The 21,531-nt window shown below is 27.7% G+C and overlaps 1 protein-coding gene across 1 annotated transcript; it reads right to left on the bottom strand.

Moving 5' to 3' along the window:
• Window positions 1-1,309: 1,309 nt before the first annotated feature.
• On the bottom strand, window positions 1,310-20,561 carry LOC129614728 (uncharacterized). Its single transcript, XM_055529568.1, has 8 exons — window positions 20,195-20,561; window positions 10,857-12,783; window positions 9,627-10,794; window positions 8,580-9,494; window positions 7,295-8,287; window positions 6,287-7,224; window positions 5,387-6,224; window positions 1,310-5,324 (listed from the first exon to the last, which is right to left on the bottom strand). The coding sequence occupies exons 2-8, from the start codon at window positions 11,892-11,894 to the stop codon at window positions 3,808-3,810; spliced, it is 7,407 nt and encodes a 2,468-aa protein (XP_055385543.1). The 5' UTR covers window positions 11,895-12,783; window positions 20,195-20,561; the 3' UTR covers window positions 1,310-3,807.
• Between the last annotated feature and the right edge of the window lie 970 nt (window positions 20,562-21,531).

Here is a 21,531-nt window from a genome sequence, read left to right as displayed (position 1 = left end):
GCACCTAGTCCTGAACAAAAATTTTACCATTTTTTGGCCCTCTAACCAATGGTATTTGTTGTTGTATAGCTTTTAAATCACCATGTATAGTCAAGATATGGCAACCACAGGTAATTTTTTTTGAGCGATTTCTAACAACTTCAAACTATTTCTGTCAAAAAATTTTATAAGAATTGAATAAGACTCAATTTTTTCATTAGATTTTGCTTGATTTGATTGGATGTTTACACATTAAATTCCCATTCTATCTAGCAAAATCGTTAAACTGTGCCTGATGTGTAAACGCTGTTTTAGATTTTTGATTTGACATTATCCGTTACTTCAATGATGCTTTATAAAAAGTGTAAGAGAATTGTAACAAAAACTGCTAAACATTTTGATACATTTTAGAAAACAATTTTTACAATATTAATAATTATTAATACATACTTTATTTGAACGTTTGTTTGAAAATTTCAATTTAAAGTTCGGTGCAAACGTTAATTTTTGCCAAATGTTACCATATCATTAAATAAATAGCGCGTTTATGCTGCTAGTTAACACTTTATTGCTGTAAAATATGCCAGTTTATTTGATTGATTATTTCTAACCACATTTATATGACATGCGTAAGAAAAGCGTACTTGATTTTTTCGATACCCGATTTACTTTTATTTTACGTATCCACTACGTATAGAACGCATTTATGAAAATTGTACAATGTCAAGAGCTTTTACTAAGCTTTCTGGAATGTGACACTTTGTAAAGTTTACGTTGTAAGCGCATTATTGAAGTCACGTGATACTTTGTAAAGTATCACGGAACTATTTGAATGTGATACTTACGTCGTAAAGTTTACGTCGTAAGCGCATTACTGAAATCACGATATGTTTAAAAATAGGTACTTTAACTTATCAAAATAAAAAATACTAGAACTATCGCCGTTAATTTCAAAGCATATGTTAAAATTTAATTCTGTCCCGTGAGAGGACATGTTGAAATATTTTTTAATTTATAGGTTTTATGTGCATACATATTTATAAAGAGTTGCCAGGTTTTAGTTTGTTTCATCAACCCATCTCCTATTAATGGCAAAGTATACGGTAAATCAACATGAAATGCATGAATTACAAATTAAAAAAAAGTACTCCGTAGATGCTTATCTTTCGGAGCTAATAGCATTTTAAGGATAAAAGTTCTTAGAATGAGATTGACCTCATTTTAAAAATAAAAAACAAAACCTTCAATAAGCACCTACTTGCATTTATTTCATAGTATTGATCATATAATTAAAGTATGTGTGTATATTTATGTCGCAATTTATTGAATACATTTAATTTTCATTAATAAAATTATATGTAATGTATGTTTGTAGTTTTTGCATACAGTATATTTTTAATTTTTAAAAATAAAAACGAAATAAACTTCTTTAAACTTGATATAAAAAACCCATTTAAGATCTACATGTGCAAATTAAATAATATAATCGTAATAAATAATGATTATTTATTATATTTTGTTTTTATAATAACCTTTTCTATTATTTTTACAATATACAAATATCAGTATTTTTGAGTATTGAGTGATGGTACTATTGGATAATGATGAATCAAGTATAATTACTGGTTTCATCTAATTGATGGATCAAGTAGAGATAAAAATCGATTCGATTCAATTGATAAATTTACGTCAAAATTTTTCAACCGCGAATTTATTTTTAAAACACAAAATTTTAATTTAATTAACATAAAAAAATATACCAAGGTTAATGAGAAAATTTCTTTAATCGCATAAAATTAAAAATCTTATCACAAAATATCAATTCGTTTCAGTATCAAACCTCACAAAGCGAAAACTTGCCTCCAATCGGAAAAACAACAAATTTTTTTTTAAAAATCAAATGCAGTCCTGTAACTATTAATATATTTATATAAAACTTTAAATTTGTTATATTTTTAAGAGGTATATGAAATTTATGAATATATTTATTATCAAAAATGAAGTGTCTTTTTTAAATTAAAATCCCCAAAATTGAAAACAAAAGAATCTTGCCTTATAATAAACTCACAATACATAAAGTACATTATTTATTACCTAATGGTCCAAACTATTTATTTTATGGAAAAAAATAAAATAATTACCCCCTAATATATGTATTCATTTTCATTTTACAAATGCGAAACAAAATGCGAACACCCAATCCAGCTCATCTAAAGCCGTCATTTAAATATTGAATAAAACTTTCTTTTACAATATTTTTTTTCTCTAATTAGAATTTTTATTTTTATATATTATATGTTGCACATAATATGTATATGTATACATAACACGAAAAATTTGATATTTTATTAATAAGACAAATGTTATTATGTAACATAATCAAAAAGGTGACGTTAAAAAAAGTCTTTTCATTTTCTAACATAGGAAATGATTAAATATTTAATAAAAAATAATTAAAATTTATGAACTCGTATCACTTAGATAGGGTCATAAAAAAGAAAACATTTAAATATGAAATATATCTATAAGTATTGATCAATAAGGTTATCTCTAAAATTACAAATTCGAATTGTAAATTAGAGTTGTAAAAAAATTCAATTTGAAACACACATAAAAATCTATTAAAATTAAACATTCCCAAAAAATACGTAATACAAAATAAACATGCATGTAATCATGTTTTAAAAATTAATAAGCATGAATTGAAATAATATTTCATTATTTCTTTAAGGTTCGAGTATTTATAGATAACAATAAAATTTGTTATCTGTATTGCAACCATCGCACAATCATCTTAACATTATTACTTAAGTGTTTATAATTTTTAAATAATACATTCAATGTATTTTAACATAAAATTGAATGTTTTTTTTTATTGTAACACATATAACAAAAATAGCTTTTATATTTTATTATTATATATGGAATAGGTTTATATGATTATGTAATATAAAATAATACATAACATATTAATTTTTTTTGTACATTAACATATAATTATATACATATGTACTACCGTCCATATCATTTTTTTTTTATATTTTCGATGCAGTTTTAAATATGACATACATTTGAAGAAATAATCCAATTATATTAATTTTTTAAGAAATTAGTCCAACATAAATTATGTGAAATGTTTTTGAACAGGAGTGTGATTAAGAATTATTGATATTTAAAGCTACTTTTACTAAAATACAAAAAGCTTAATAAAAAATAATGCTAATCAATGGTCCATTTAAACGTACAATATTTTTTTATTAAAATAGTAAATAATTATTCTTCAAAAAATTTATTGTAGTTCTTAGGTTATCATATACATTTGGGACGGCCGGTAGCAAATATTGAAGTTTATACTAGAATTATATAATAATTTGAAAATTCAAATGAAATAATAAAAAGAAGTTGTTAACATACTTAATTGCCTAATTATTTTTCTTAAAAATACACCTCAATTTTTATTTAATTATTAAAAACAAATAATATATATCATATATTTATATTTAACTTACGTAAGAATAAAGATATTTTTTTAATATCTAAATATGAATGTATCATGAAATTTTATTAGCTAATATATAAATATGTTATGTTAGTTTAAAATACATATATGTAAACTATAAATTTTTTTTATCTTATATCTTGATTATTTTTGACTAGAAATTATAATATGATTAGTGCAATAAGCAAATTATTTCATTGCATGTATAGTAATTTCAATATTTTTTATGCAACTTATTGTTTTTCATATTTGGATAAAATAATCATATTAGTGTTGTATTATTTATAATTACGTAACATCAACATTTAAATCGTCAATTTTAAGTGAAATTATTCGACAATTTCTAATTCTGCAACTGGTAAATCCGATGTTTCTTTACAAAACGTGCTTGATCTTTCCAATTTTGATTCATATTTAACGTCTTTTAACTGTTCTCCGTTATCCACTACAATAATTTCAATTTTCTGTTCTCGAGTATCTTTTACATATTTTCCGATTTTCTTCACTTTTTCTTGTCCAGCATTTGTTTTATTTTTCTCAGCATAATTTTTGCTTTCGACCGTAAAAACAGCCTTTTGCGTGTTATTTAATTTAATTGTTTGGTTATTTTTCATTAAAGTGCTATTAATAGTTGTTAAATTTTGTTTTCCATTCGGGGATTGTTTTTTGTTTGAAATGGATTGCGGCAAACTGGAAGATTTAAGTCGTGTTGGAATATTAGAACTGCTATTACTTTTATTAATGCCGTTCGACTTTGTGCGTGGTAATGCAATTTTTGCATCGAAAGTTTCTGTTTTAGCATTTTCAACTTGCAATTTCGCTACTTTTTCCAAATTTGCCGCTTTTCGTGCCAGTATTTCTCTAGATTTAGCGCTTAGAAAACTTTTTTTAACTGATACAGATGACACTGGAACAGAAATTGACCTATTTTTAAATGCATCACGCGGAGAAAAACCAGTAGAACTAACGCTAGAGAGTCGACTAGACTTATTGGTAATGGAAGATGGACTAGATCCAGAAGTATTTTGAAGACCTGCACCAAATCCAGTAGAAGTTCCATTTGCAGTGGATTTTGTTTTAACTAATTTTGTCGTTTGTATTACATTCAGCGGTTTTTTTGTTGTGTTATTCTTAACATGATTTTGTGATAAGTGAATTTTATTAATACCTGGATTGGATCGAGAAATTTGTCGATTTTTCGTTCCACTGCGCAGAGATTCATGAGAAATTGTTTTTTCGGTAATAATAGAGCTACGCATACTGTCCGCTAAAGAATCGACAGATATTTCATTTTCTGTTTGGACATGTGATTTTACCTGAATTGATCTTTTAGATGGTGAAGCTAAACTGTCCAAAGACATATTTATTGATTTTGTACCAATTTTCCGTTGTGTATTTTGTATTTTTCGAGAAGTAGCTGGACTAGAGTTCCTAGAACTGTCACTTGAAGATATCTGATTATTTTTTACTTTAAGATTATTATTTGATAAAACCTTTATCGGCCCAGTTGAAGTCGCCACACGTGGTTTCCTTGGCTCTAAATATCGTGGGCGAATTTCAGATAATCGATTCGATAATGATGTTGGCCTTGTATTTGATAAAGATGTTGGCCTGTTAGAGGCAGATAATCGAGTATTTGTTAAAGAATTGGGCCTTGAGGAGGACTGTTTCAAAGAATTATCTGGTTGACGCAAAATTACATTATTACTTGTAGTGGACAAAGACGAATCTTCAGACAATGTTCGTCGATGTCCATTTGTGCTTAATTTTTCGTGTACGGATGACTTAACTTTTTGCACCACATGAACACTTTGTATTGCACGTAAAGAAGATTTGGATGCTTTAACTGGAAAAAATAGAGTTCTTATTATAAGAATTTTAAATAATTATTTTAGAATAAAAATTTACCACCAAAATTATTTTTGATGTTATCTGTATTATTCACTACTTGAATTAATTTTTCATTAGTTTGAGTATTGCGATCGTGTGTGTTAGTTTGTGTGTGTGCCGAAGCCCGATATAACTGTTTGTCTTGATCCAAGGCTCGCTTAGAATGTGCTTGAATAGCTAGTTTTACTTGATACAAATCTTGATTTCTGCTCCCACTGCTAAATGAAATTTGTTGTTTATTATTAACATTACTGATACCAGCATTTCGTCTAACATCCAAAGGCTCAGTTAAACAAGCCAACTTTTGAATTTTTTTTCTTAATTCCAAATCCATTCTTTGCCATGCTGTAACCCGCATCGCCCGTGAACATTGCCGTGTCAAACATTGTTCTACAGCTGAAAGTATTGCACTTACTAAGCGAATAAATTCTTCATTCCATTCCATTTCTTCTTCAGTTCCGCCCAAAATTAGAACATTACCAAAATCATGGTTAGAAATATTGTTTGAGCTTTTATTTTCGCTTATAGTAGCTGGCATTTTTATTACTTTTGCAGCTAAGACCGCGTTTAACCGCGTCACTCTTTGGTAACTTCGACAGGCTTGATCAGGATTCAGTGATGATGCTGTTCGTAAAAGTAAATTTTCTAATTGTGTTATATCAGAACTTTTATCATTTCCTAAAGATAAGAAACTATCACTTGCTATGAGACTTGCAAAATGGTCACTTATATATGTATACGCTGCATCTAATATATCTCGCAAAAGATTTTCAATAACGACAGCCCAACGGAAATGGGCTACTTGTGCAATTAGTTGATCACAATCCAATATAGCTTGAAGTACTGATTCTGAAGTCTAAAAAAAAATATAAACCTAGCAACAATATATAATTAATAAAAGGAACAATAGTCAATTACCAAATGAGCTACAACTTGTTGGCGGCATCTGTTAAAAATTTCAGAAGGCAATTGTGCAAACGATCGGGTCGGCCAAACTTTCAAATAATGCCGACAAGTCCACTTCAAACATTTTCGATACAAATCATCCAAAGCGTGATTTAAGGCAACTGGTAGCACTTGCAAAATTCCATCAATGCACCCTGAACACGGTTTATGGAAATTATGACAGTAACTTGATTTTAACGCATGTGTTGTAACTTCCTTCAAACCTTCCAAACCTAAAAGATCCGCCAAAGCAGCCAATTCCATTAGACTTATTCCATCAGGAGGATGACATGCTCCCGAATATATGTGGCATAAAGCAAAGTGCACCGAGCTATATGAGTATCCTTGCAAAGAAATTACATTTCCAGCAGACTGTACCCAGCCTCCAGCTAGCATTGCAGCAAAGTATTGACATCTCGATCGTAAAATACATTTATGTGCCTTTATGCGCCTGCCATTTACCTCCACTATTACATCCGTCCCAATTTCTTGAAGAAACATTTTTAATAAATCTTCTCCTAATCTTCTGGGTTGTCGACAAGAAATTGATGACTCATCGAGAGCAGAGCGGCTAAAGCTTGATGCTAAACTAGAATCGGCTGTGGATATGTCTCCAGAGTTAATAAAGTCTATTTCGCTAGGACTTCTTTGGTGGTACATCAAACTTACGCTATTCAAGTTACTAATTCCCCTTTGATTTTGAAGCAAATTCTTTTCGGAATGTACATCATTAGGAAGACTATTACTGAATTCTTTTGAAAGATGAGGAAATAATCTAGTTAAACTTCGTAGATTTTCTACCGAGTTCGTAATATTAATTATACTATTTCCGGTCGATCGTGTCATTGCCCACGAGTGTGGTCGATTTCGGGTAGTTTCTTGAAATAGTCGATTTATATGCCGTTGATTGCCTATGTCAAAAGATATAGTAAGGGATTGGAGACTAAAATATATCATTAATATTATTTATGTTTTACATACCGACTGATTTGGACATAATAGCCTCAGGAGAGTGTAGCTCAAATTTAATAGGAGCAATTGGCTTATCAAGATCAGATAAACGAACAAAAGCTCCACTTTCTCCTGCTTCGGTTTGTTCATTAACAGTTTCCAACAACATTTTTTGTTTTTCTATGGTAGCATGAAGCGATTCCATTGTGTGTGAAGTTGTGTGCTTCTCAGATTCATTATTCAAAGTTGATTTTTTTGGTGAAGATGTTTCTCTGGTTTCAATAATGGTTTCCATGATTGTTGGTCTGTTTATGTCCTTTAAAGCTGTTACATTTGAAACAATAGAAGATGGATTTGAAATTACAACGGCTGGCTCGCGTATAAAGTTTTCGTCTTGTTGAAATGTCAAGTCATCGGTATCAGTAGTATTTGAAGCAGGAGAAAGGTCTTTAGATAAAATACCATCCGTTATTGAACCTTGACTACTTTTATCAAAAGTTTCATTAATTTTTACATCCCGACGTCGTTTTTTCTGCTTTTCTACAATACATTTACCATTTAAATCGTTTTCTGCGGCAGAATTTGATGTCACAGAATTATTTGAATATGTACTTAAATCTGTTTTTGAACAAGTTATATCATCGAAAGGTGAAAGAGATGAATCAATAGACATGCTAGAAGTTTTTGATATTAATGGTATTTTGTCCAAAATATTCATTATATTATTATCGTTTGAATCAGCGGATAAACTGGAAGACCGCTTGTGTTCCTTATGCTCTGTGCGTACGCGACTCACGCTACATGAACTAACTTCTGGATTATTCCAAGAATGACGTTTCAAATCATCTTTTTGAAACAATGGTGTTCGACGCATAACAGGTGATTGCGTTGATTGTAAATTTTTAGTACCAACACTATTACAAACTGCATTTGTTAAATTTTGTGGATTCTTCCGATTTTCTTCTGATAATCCTATAACTTCTCCTTCAGAATCAGGATTTTCCAAATGAAAGTCATGTTTTTCTAAAAAGAAAAATTTTAAATTATTTTATAATCTGGGTGTACTTTAGAATAACGTAATTCAAGAAATTTTTTATTGGATGTAAGTTAGTTGCAAGCTACCGATGTTCAATATACCTTTCAAGTTCAATATACCTTATGAAATATGTATATTATTTTTGTATGCAGACTCAGTTTTGACAATTTCAGAAAGCCTGCAGTATTTACATTATACTCAAAGTACATTTAAAATAAATTAGAAATTTCTAAACTTATTTTAAATTAGTTTTTAAAAATATTTCAAAGGAAAACAGACCTGAGCTACTATTTAAAGAATTTCCTTCATTTTTCCCAATATCTTCTTGCTTCTTTTGCAACAAAGAGCTTGATAATCTTGAAGCCAATGAAAACGGTCCCTTTTTGTTTAAAACCTTTTTTTCGCCAAGATCTATGAACATAGAAAATATATTTTTTTTATCCACATCGCTAGTTGAGGATCTTGGTGTACAATTTAAGGTTTCTCTCTGGGACGGTGGGGGTGTAGCGTTTCTAGAATTTTCACTTTCTGATAAATCAACGTAAAAACCGGTTGCTTTTTTACCGTTTTCGTACAAAGATCTATTTACTTTTATATTTTCACTGCACCCAGCTGTGGTTCCTGACGAATAATCAGAATCAATACTTTTAGGTGGCTCCATGTCATTCAATGAAACATAAAATCCTAGTCCACTTCGTTGAGAGTTTCCGGAAGTATTTCTTTCAAACGAGGAAATGGAGCGTGCTGTGTTCTCAGTACTTGAAGACGAACTAGTACTTCGCCGCCTTTTTCCATTTATTGAACAATCACTCATATCAACTACCCAAGTTTGCTGTTTTAACTTAGGTTTGTCACGGGAAGTTTTAACAACAGCATTACTTTCGAGATCATCGTCACCACGTTGTAAATCTAGTGAAATAAAGCCTCCAGACACTATAGGACAAGTTTCAGTTTTGCGACGTACTGGTGGACTCTCACATTGTTTGGGTGTAAAGTCTTTGATAGATGCTCCCCCTGAAACTATTGGTGCTGAGTCGTCACATCGCAATTTTTTTGGTATTTTAATGCCTTGTGAAATATTATCCAAATCATCATTTTGCAATGCAGAATCTTTTATTACTTTCGTACTCTGTCCAATTTGCACAATAGAGTTGTGTGGCGTATCTGGCAAAATGCAAGAGGCTGATGTACCACCTTAAAGAATTTTTAAGTAAATCTTAATAAAACTTATATCAAATTAAAAGATATAAAATATAGAAAATAAAAAAAAACACATGTTGTAAGCAACATGTGCAGAAGTAAGATGATTAAAACTTAAAGCTTTACCTGAATCAGATGCCAAACGTGAATTACTAAAGTTACTAGACTGTTCACCATAATCGCTACCATCTCCAAATACATCTGCAGGTTCGTAATTTGAAAAGCGATTAATGTTACCTTCCACATCTGACCAAGCTAAACTCGGACCAGGACTTTCCCCCAAATATTCAATGAAATTATTTTGTTCCGTTACTGGAATGTTTCCATTGCTTTTACTTACTTGAGGTACTGGGGCTCCATTATTAAAAGGAATTTTCGGATTAATTATATGACCCGAAAATTGCTGAATATTGTTTTGAAAAATCAAATTTCCTTGTTTTCGCTCTTGATCTTTGCGTATCACTGCCATTTCCTTCTCTTCTGCTTCATTAATACAAGAATTTACGGCAGAAAAGGTGGAATTTTTAGTGTTAACATTACTGGCTTGTCCAGTTTCTTCAACATGTGATGTAGAAAAAATTTTTACTCCTATTTTAGTGTCATTAGGACTTTCTTTATTAAATTGATCTTTGACCTCAATTCGACGTGTTTTCTTAGAGTTTTCTCTTTTCCAAAGTTTCTCTTCATCTGACAAATTGTGTGAATTCTCTTCAGTATGGGAAATGGTTCGCTCATTCACATGAGGTGAATCGCTTGAAGAGCTACTTGTATTGCTATCACGATCATCAGGACGTTTGTTTTTATTGTGTGCATCAATAGATTTTGTTTTACACAATTCAAAAGATTTATGGAATGTTTCGAGTTTGTCTAAATTAAGTTTTTTTTTCCAACTTTCAGAATTTGTAGACTGACTTGAAGCTGATATCTGAGAAGTTTCCTCTGGTGAACTAAGTGTCGAGGCTTCAGTACCATTATTCCCGTTAGATAATAAATGCTGTCGAGAAATTCCAGATAAAGTATTTTTCGTACAAGACGACATATTCAAAGTTGTTACATTTGCAGACAAGTTATCTATTGGACAAGTGGGCTTTGGACCGAAACATCCGTTTTCGGGAAGGGTTGGTGGATAAACTTCTGACTCGTCTAATAATGATGCAGCATCTATGAAACAAGCACTTATAGGACAACTTGCTGTTACTGTTTGAGTTTGTGAAAAACCAGGCTGCGAATTTGAATTTTCCCCTTTATTCTCTTCATCAAGTTTCACATATTTTTCGGAAGCAATGTCTTTAACCTAAAAAAAAAACATTTATCAGAAAGAGTGAATAATGGCTTCAAAGTTATTAACAATTTTACCTCAAGATAATTAGTCCCACTTGCTATTACATTTGAAGGTTGTGAACTATTATGTGGAAACACAGATTCCCAAGAACCAGTCTCGGATGAAACAGATGAAGTTTCCATTATTACAATTTCTTCGTTTTGTCTTTGCTTTTCTTCTTTTGTAGAAGTTGATTTAATTTTCTTTTTTTCAAAAATCTTATTATCTAAATCACTATTATTACTACTAGCGCTTCCACTACCGTTCCCACTAGCATCACCAACACTAGTTAAAATAGATGAATGAATATTACTATTATTACTGCAATTAGGATTAATTGGCAGATTTAAAGGTGATCCAAAAGATAAATTATGCACCTCACTACTGCAGAGTGTATTTTCTACGATTCCAATACTACTATTGTCTTTTTGTCGACCGACTGTGGAAATTTTGCTTTTTGGAATGTTGCCGCTAGTTGAAGGACAAGAAAAAGTAGTTTCGTTACAAATTTGATCATTTATGTGTCCATTGTTACTAATTGGTGAAAATGTATCTCGTTCTTCATCATGACTTACTTCACATATTTTTATTGATGACTCATTTAAACTTTGAAATCTATTATCAATCTGATTTATTATTGATCCTGATAATACGTTATGGTTTGAAACATTTAACTCTAATTTGGGGAAGTTTCGCTGAGTGTAACTTCTCAAATTTTCACTTGTAGGGGAATCTTCAACTAAATGATAAGATGTCGGAGATTGTGATGAATCATCTAATATTTCAAAGGTTGATCCAGAATCTGCTGACGATGTCCTATTATTTTTCGGATTTATTTTAAACTTACTGTCACTAGGAGTACTTGGACTTTCAATTTCTCGATCGTCTTCACAATAATTATCGCTGCTGTTATTGTCATTTAAGTTATCCGTACCAGATACAGGTTCTAAAATATCAAGGTCTGATGGATTCACAGTACTACTCATATTACCAGATGCTGTGCAACTATCAAATCCACTATCTAAAGTTGCTGTAATTAAAGATCGATCAATTAGTCGTGTAGTGGAATCCATTTTCTATATATAGAGAGGCATCAATTAATATTCCATAAATTTCCTTACAACTAAGGTAATTCATCAAAAGTACTTCATTGTATTTCTTACAATAACAAATAAAAATTCAAATTAGTAATTTAAGTTTTCCATTATTTTTTTTTTCTTACTAAAAGCAAGAAGTGAAATTTAACAATTACATCTTAGAACATATGTATAGAAGATATGTATTTTAAAAAAAAATATTAAGTTGAATATACCGCGATAAAGTTTATTTCTGGAAAAATATCACTTTTTTTCTGTCACAGACTTCAATAAAACTATTTATATTGATTTTTCTTTGAAACTTATGAAAAGCTCGTATAACTCAACCATATAAATTGTTGTTTCAATTATTTTCTTGGCACATCAATTTCATATCCTACATATATATATACACATATATATATGTACATACATCAACTCTGACATAAGATTTTCGACATTAAGTTAAACAATTTTAAAGTTCGAAAGTTGTTTAAGTCTACTAAACTATTTATTTCTTACTCTCTGGCTTTTCTTCAAGTTTCTTTGTATATTTTCATCTGGCTTTGTTTATTTACTTGAATGATTATATGTTTCCACTCTTTTCTTTTGTAATAAATAGTAAATTTGAACATGTGATGAGATCAATGTGTTGTTTTTATATTTTTATAATTCGTTTCTTCTTCCCCGCGCTATATTTTTATAAGAGAAGAATCGTATTTGTTGTAAATATTCTCATTATATAAATTTTAACAAAATTATATTTGATATTTGAGAAGATTATTTTTTGCGATGATCAGCTCGTTATGCAGGTGTTAAAAATTTTTATTAATCATAAAAATTTAATATGCTCCCACGCGAAAACATTTTTCAATAAAACTATTGTCTGAAAAAAGAAAAACAAAGAAATATAAATTAGTTTAAAGTTTTTACATAAGCATAGTAAAATGTTAATTCTATTAATTAAAAGTATCTCAAAATCAAAAGCTAGTCTTAATTGAAAATAGTAATCTTAAATAGTTAGTATTTGCTAAGTTTGAATTGATTTCATTAGTATAGAAAGTAAGAGAAAAATTTGTCAGATTATTTAAAAACAAACGTACTCTAACAAGTAATACGAAATTCTCAAAACAAATTTTCAATATCATACAAAAACATAATGAAATTCCCTTCCTAAAGAATGCTTTTCTGTTTTATTCTACTTCTCGGTTTTATTTACACGATAATTATAGAATAAATTTTAAGTACACTTTTATCCTACAAAATTTCTTTTGTCAAATAGAAAACGTTTTTCTATCCTATTAACAATAAAGTCGGATATTTCAAAGGTAAACGGTTAAAAGCGTAGTTATATTGTATACTTATGAGAACTTAATAGTAAGTCCCACCTAAATCTTAGGTGGGAGTTACTATTTGAGTAATTTGCATCTATTCAAAATATGTATTTAAAATTTCTGAAATCTATTTGTTAACTATCAACTACATAAATAAAGAAATGATATAGTGAGACTCATAGACACCTAATGCTCTAGTACCCTTCAAAAGTTGGTTTATTTTCTTTTTTTTTAAATACTTGCAATACAATTTAACACAAAAAAAATTAAATTGAAAAAAATGCATCAAAATTACGAAAATATTAAAAATTTGATAATATTAAAAATTACAACATAAGGAACAGGATATACAATGTCAAAGTGAAAAATATCGCAAAAGGATGAATAAAATGATGGCATGGCATGTGGATAAAGGAAACCACAAAAAAAACGTGATGTGATCAGCGTGATGTGATGTGAGAAAACGAAATTACTTGGCATACGAATTGAAGACGAATTTATTAGGTGTTCCCTGAGAAATACACAGAAATCTGAAATCTACCTCATTGCGAAAGTCCAATTCCCCGAGTTCAATTTCCCAAAAAGTTTACAATTTGAATGAACTCTTCAGATTACTGAAGAGAATTATAATACTACTTGAATTTTTATTTTACTTGAGTTGATACTTGACTACCAAATTAGAAATCGAAGTTTTTCGACTAGTTCCATTGTCAGACAGATTTTTTTAAAAACCAACATGTTTTTTAAGTTGACAGACCATCACACCAACACATCAGGTTTTCGCTGAAAATATTTTATTTGTTCTTTAACACAACCGAATGCATTTCAATTAAAAACTCAATATTCGAAATTTGATACGATCAGAGAATTTTCCCTTTATTACACATTTGCAATGCGCCCTGTAATAAATTGCACAAAACTTGTATTTCTTTTAGGGTTTCACAAAAAAAAGGTTAAATATTTTATGAATTCAGCGTAACTAAACGAAAAAAAAGTAACTCATAACATGCAAATGTTGCAATGAAATCAAAAACAGTAAAAAATATGGTACTAATTTCTCTTTACTTTTAATTAGGACATAATGAAAATTCTTCCCAAAATAATATTTTAAATGTAACCGACATTGTAATCAAATTCTCTCTTATGCTATTCACACTTCAATTATTTTTGCATGCCAGCTTTTTAACAAAAATTCAACATCATCATTCATCAAGAACCCAAAAATTAATATTTCATAAAGAAACATAAAAGGTTTACATAGCTCAATTTAGAAAATAAACTGGAATGGTGAAACTGAAAAAGTGCGAAAAAACTTAACCGTAGAATTATTCAACCGAATATTTGAAAATACATTGTGTACGAGTATCATACAATACTCATATATAAGTATGTACAAATACCTTGACGAATACTCTAACTTTTATTTATGTACAATTTATATACGTGGTTCTCTTCAGTGTTTGCAAAGTAATTAAAAAAAGTTTCAACGATACAGATTATCTGTCAACGATACAACGATCTGTCAAAAGCTAACGCATGTTAAAATTTGCAATTAGAATTATTTGAGCTTTAGGCTTAAACTAAAAAGAATAATACGTTTCCCTAGGCTCTAGAGCAAATTTTTTTAACATTCAAAAAATATGTTTTTTTAATTAATTCAAATTTGTTTTGTTGCGTGTTGCTTTACTAAAATATCAAAAAATAAATTTTCTTAAATATTTCCGAAATACAAAATAAAAAATACATGATTGTCAATTTTTTACAACTTTACATCAAATATTTCCTTCGGTAGTTCACATTAGTTGGAAAAATTTTTTTGCACTAATACATCTAATACATATTTTGATTTGGTTAAATCAAAAATTAGTAAATTTTTTAATAAATTAACGCAGCATCACAATATTTTTAAATATTTTATAAACTAGACATGAAAGCTGAGTCACATTGCTCATACCTAATTAAGTATAAAATAATTTAAAAGAAATATATATTTTTTCATATATAATATGGTTAAAAATTAAATTTATCTTGCCGTTTCCTAGTTTAGAAATATATGTACATATACTTTTATAATATACATATACATATAAGAGTGTAAATGATAAATGAAAAAAGATAATTAACATATCTTTTAAATTTAAATTTACAAATATTACAGTCACACCCGCTTATAAGCACATTACAATATCAAATTATATTTTCATGCGCTTTTTCCCTAATTTATCTTTGGACGTAAGTTTCAGAAAAGCACGAAAATAAAATTTTATAATATTTTGCATAAGCTATATTGAACTAACTATAGATTATTGCAGCTACAATCTCAAAATTTAGTTCAAAATGAAACTAAAAAAGTTTCTTGTTCAAAATTTTGTATTGCTTGTTAATCGATATAAAGATGAAGTATTAAATCAACAAATATTATAGAGTTTAAAATATTTATTACTGCTTTTATAAAAGTCTGTTAAAAACGTCTTCAAAATACGAATGACAACTAGAAAAATTGATAAAAGCAACTTCATTTTAGAGTATAAAGTTTTATTTTTATGCAGACTCCTTATATGAGGATCTGACTGCATAAACAGTATTACCCGCATAAAAGAAAACTTTCTTTGCCATTTATTTTGTTTCTTATAACTTCCGTTTATAAAAAACAAAAGGGAATCAAAGTTCCTTAAGAGAAAACCATTGAAAGATTACTGATTTCTTACAAGAAGAAACGAACACGCAACATTAATTATTTTATTCACATATTTAATTACATAGTAATGCCAAAATTGATTGACAAACAGTTTTTAGAATTGACATTTAAAAATATCTGATATTAAAAATTTAAACTGATTGAGAATTTTATTTAAAAATTCGTTTTTGTCCAGGCTTATATGAAGGTTAATTTGTGTTTAACATTTTTGTCATTCATAATGGTCGCTTTTAAGAGGTTCATTCTTATAAGAGGGTTTCTTTTTAAAGAGTAAAAAGACATTGAAACATATGTAAAATGACAAGTGTTTACCTGAAGGGGGGGTTTCTTTTAAGGTATTCCTTATAAGCAGGTTCTACTGTATACATATATAATATGTTTTAAAAACATATACACATATACATTCTTTGCATACAGAACAAAAAAAAATTTTAATATGAACGTGAAAGAATGACAATTATATTCAATGAAGTGCGAAGCTTTTTCTATTAAAAAAAATATTTATATAACAAAATTATTTTAATAAAGTCTGACGTGTTTAAATAATATTTTTGAAAAATTTAATTTTAGTTATAAATAATTATTATAAATTAAATAAATTTAATAATTTGTAATTATAAAATAACTAGCAATATTGGTTTGCTCATTTGCATAAATTAGACTTTTATAATATTAGGTATTTATTAATTTCAATAAGAATCAAATGTAGTACACTTTCTGATTTCTATTGACATAGAAAATGATATGCCCATTTTATAATGGTTATATGTGTGTAATATTTTAAATTCGGGAGGAATTTTGAATCCTGAATAAAACTACATACATACATATTTACCTTTTTGACTTTCCATAACATTATGCAGGTAGATCCTTTTTAATAGATGTATAATATCTAATATTTATGTATTATTTTAGCTCAAATTTAAATTTTTAGGATGTCAATTTATTTAAATTTTTTTGCATATTTTTTTTTTTGTCAAAATCCTTGCTCATAGTTTAAAACAAATTACAGAAGATTAAACCGACAACAACGTCTTCTCTAATGAAATTTGTGATTTTTTTAAATTTTTTTTTTATTATTTTTCTTAAATTAAATATTATATTTACAAATGTATTTACAGAGTGATACCACTTTGAAATATGGTATGAATATTAAAAATTTTCGAAACTAGTTTTCAAATAGACAACATACATACATATATGTACGTAGTTTAACGTATACTACATATTATTTTCTACGAAAATGAAAAGAAAAATCAAAAAAAAAAAAAAAACAAACAAATTTTTCTATAAAATTCTTGAATTATTGGGATATTGCGTTTAAAAGGCATTATAATTACTTTTCTTAGTTTTTCAAGAAAATCAAGTTAAAAGCATTAAACAAGAAATAGCAGCAAGTGAAACCTTGACCATGGCAATGGAAACAAAACTTTCATTACTTCTGTTTTCTGTTGCAAAATCAATAATGAATTGAATAAAATATAAAATAATTTTAATATATGAAAATATGAAGTATTTATTTTAACTAAAACTAAATTTATGTTAACTTTAATAAATAGCTTTCTTTAATAAATTTTACTATGTAACCTAAAGCAAGAGGAAAGTGAAACATCAATCAAAAAATGAAATTAATTTTCATAACATTTATATTTACCTAAAACAAAAAAAAATTACTTATCAATTTAATTATCATCTACTTATTTATCAGTTAATTCTCCAATAACGATAATTTTAATGATTGATTTGAGAAAAAAATTCTAAAATCCATAGTAATTAATATTGCACAAAATTTTATCATATTCCATTTTTATCCTATTATGCTAAAATAAAAGAAATTAAGAATTAAACGATCTATGTACCTACCACCTAAGAACCAGTAAGTATACCTTAGCAAATTATTACGAATAAATTAACATTTGAAAGACTTCTACCAAATTAGTTCAATTTTATTTTGAAAATGTTACAAAATTGTGGTTAAGAATGAGTTTGATTTTTCAACTGGGGCAATGGAGTTTATCTACTACCTAGAAATAAACTAAAATGCATTATATTATATATATCCAAACGAAAATATAGCGTCTGAGGCGGTTTACACGATAGTGCTTCATCGGAGTTTACTTTTTACAATATAAATAAGAAAACGAATCGAAATTTGAGTTATTGCCGTGTATAAAATCATGATTAATCTTTAAATTTTCATATTGAAATCAACATTTTGAAACAACGAGTTGAAACAAATGTCATCATCCGTGTTATTCGTAATATAGGGTAAATAGGCAGAATGCAGAATGCTCATTGTCGAAAAAAATTTTTTCACACATTTTACGAAACCACACGATCTAACACGAATATGCTGCAGAAATAATTTAATTCATTGCAAAACCAATACGAATAATTCGATGAATATTTGCCATTCATTTACGAGTTATTATTTAAAACACCGAAGCAGGAAATAAACTAAAAGCAAACTCTTGGAACAGAAGCAAATAATTATATACAATGTAATAATACTGTATAATTCGAGCTAGTTTCAAAAATACCTTTTAATAAGGACACTCAATAAAAATAGAATATTTCTCTAATAAAACATACTAACAAATTTATATATTTTTCATACATTGCCGCTTAATTATTAGCGTACTTTTGCATAATTTGTTGCAGTTTTCTTTAAAGTAACTTTCTTTTTTCCGCATGTTCAACACAATTTTCTATCTTTCCTTTTTCTTGTTATTAGCTTGGGTAGACTTATCAGAAACAACACAACTTTTCTACTATGCAAAACATATTGCTTTTTTTTTTCAACTTTTAATTTTTTCCATTAAATCTTCTCAAGTTCATTGATCGCTTTAATAAGATCACTTTTATCTAATAATATTGAACATAAAAATTTATGTTGTCATATAGTTACTTGGCAAGTTTTTTTTGGTATGAATACAATTATCTATACATACTTATGTATGTATATAACTACATAAGTATACCTGCAACTTACAATATGTAAGTAAAATCTCAAAATTAATTATAAACAATACAATTTTTCAAATATTTTCCCAAAGGAATAAGTTCATTTAGTAAACATTAATCTCAATATTACCCCTTATTTAATTAGGTAGGTACTTTAAGGATGAGAACAAAAATTAGAAAAAGAAAAACAGAACAGAAATAAATGGAGTTATTTAGTTGATTACCAACTATCTTCATACGTAACATATAAGCATTTTCAGAAAAGAGGATTTCTATCATTATTATATTGTTCTTAACAAAACAAATATATGTACATGCCAAAAATTTATATTTTGCTTAGTTTGATAGAAAATATCGATAGGAGATGGAGACAATAGAAAAATTTTATTTAACGAAAGAAAACATTCAAGTTCAGAAATAATTTAATTTTTTCTAGGAGCTCTGCATATTCCCGCCTATATGCAATAATTTGGATTTGTAATAAAAATAAGTGAAATTTAGCTTTCCGATTTGTTATAATTAGTCGCTTCTTCTTTTGTTTGAGTATCGAGTTTTCCTTTATTGAACATTGAATTTTTGACACGATGTAGTAGAAATGTAGTAGAATAGTAATATTTCTTACTTTTTGTAGCTAATTATTATCAATTTAATTTTTCAAATTAATGAGAAAGTGTTAAAATTTTGTAGAAAATTAAAGAGCGGTCATTTTAAACTTTCAGTGGTTAGTTCATTTTTACATAATTTTGTAAAAAATTTTACAATTCAAAAAGTGAGGATAGGATTTTGTTAAATTAATGTATGTATGTAATATACATTAGCATTTACATTACCTAGATAGTATATATATTTTTATATTATAAGTACCTACATGTTACATACTAGTTAGGTATAACGAAAAAATATTTTTTAAAATATTTAATTTTTTTTGCAAATAAAAAACACAATGATTTATTAAATCAGGAATATAAAAACAAGATCCATATCTGTCTATAATATAATGAGTCATCTTCTTATCGATATGTTGAAAAAATACATAAGTAATTTGGTTATAGTTACCTAAATAATTATATTATAGAAATATTGAGAAATCAATAAAATGTTGAATTTGTGAAGCCGTGTATAGTTTAATATTTGTACTTAAAAACCATACATGCACTTGAATATTTCTAATATTTTGTAACATAATTTTCAAATTATGCACATATATGTAAATATATTACCTGAAAAGTAGTTAGTTAGGTGGATAAGTAAATATATATACATAGGTATTTGATTGAAATTTCCTTAAAATATAATCTCACCTTTAAATGGTTTCCTGTGCTACATACGTTCGTTTTTAATCGAGGATAATTTTTAAGAAAATTTAGACTAATAAAATAATTTGTTTTTAATTTTTTACTTTTTAATTCTTTTTAATTTTCTTTTATAATTACGGTCAAGTCAATAAGCTTTCTCTTTCGCACCTTTAAAAAATCGATCGATAATACCAATTTTTGAAACTACTTACAAAACTTTATTCTTTTATATTTAACTTATATTGTGTTTATTTTTTCATTTGAAAAGTAATTTGAATTTTCGGATTTAACACCATATTAAATTCTTTTGGCTATTTCCTTTAAAAATTAAATTGTTCCATAAAAAAACAGAACACCCATCCGATTCCCAAAACTTTTATCGTATATTGCGCAAATTAACACTAAGAGAAAAAACTAAATTGACGTATACAAAATATAAAAAATTTATGAAGTCAAAAAAATTTGAAGTTTATTATTTAAATTGATTATCATTGCCACTCTCCCAGGTTAATCTTTTTCTATTATTATTTGTGTTTTTGTGTTGTGAAATTTTAGATATTTTGAGGAATAATGACATTATAATTTTTTGGCAGATTCAATAGGAGAAATATTATTCTGAAACACATATGAAACTTTTGTATGGTGTGAATCAAGCGTTAGGGAAACTTATTTTAAAAAAAATATATAAATTTACATTTTACTCAAAGTATTTAATTGTAAATATAAGACCAAAATGAAAATTAACTATATGATTTCGTAAATATAAATTTAATTTTTTTAAAATTGATATTTTTTTCAATGATCGCATAACTTTAAACATTGAAAAAATGAGAACGTCATCATCTCCTCTCATTTTTGTTGAAAAAGTATTATCTCAGACGTCATACATGTAAAAATTTTATAAAGTTTTAAAAACTTTCTTTACACCAAAACTCTCAGAGCTTTGGAAAATTTAACACTTTTAAATAAAATACAACAGTTTATTAGTTTATAAACTAATAAAATCACGAAACTAATAAACAACTGTTGTGAGACTTTGAAGTCGCAGCAATTTCAACAGCACTAACTTTATACGGCTAAAAATATTGATCAACCTGGGCTGAATTTAGCCATTCCATGTATGTTTATACTTAAAAATACGAGTACAAAGCAGATACTGCATGATCAATATTGACAAACAAAATATTAAAATAAGCACAGTTAAACTTCACTAAACTGAATGCGCAAATAACCTTAAAATAGTTCAAAATATAGACATTTTCAATTTTAGATAATTTTCGATTTTAAGATCTAAACCAAAAAGTCCAGTAAAGAATGCGAATAAATTACATTAATTGAATAAT

Source organism: Condylostylus longicornis, unplaced genomic scaffold (genome assembly GCF_029603195.1).
Source record: "Condylostylus longicornis isolate FDR11 unplaced genomic scaffold, ASM2960319v2 ptg000119l, whole genome shotgun sequence".
NCBI lineage: Eukaryota > Metazoa > Arthropoda > Insecta > Diptera > Dolichopodidae > Condylostylus > Condylostylus longicornis.
Note: the sequence above shows the minus strand (reverse complement) of the source record. Positions and strands in the feature narration are given on the sequence as shown.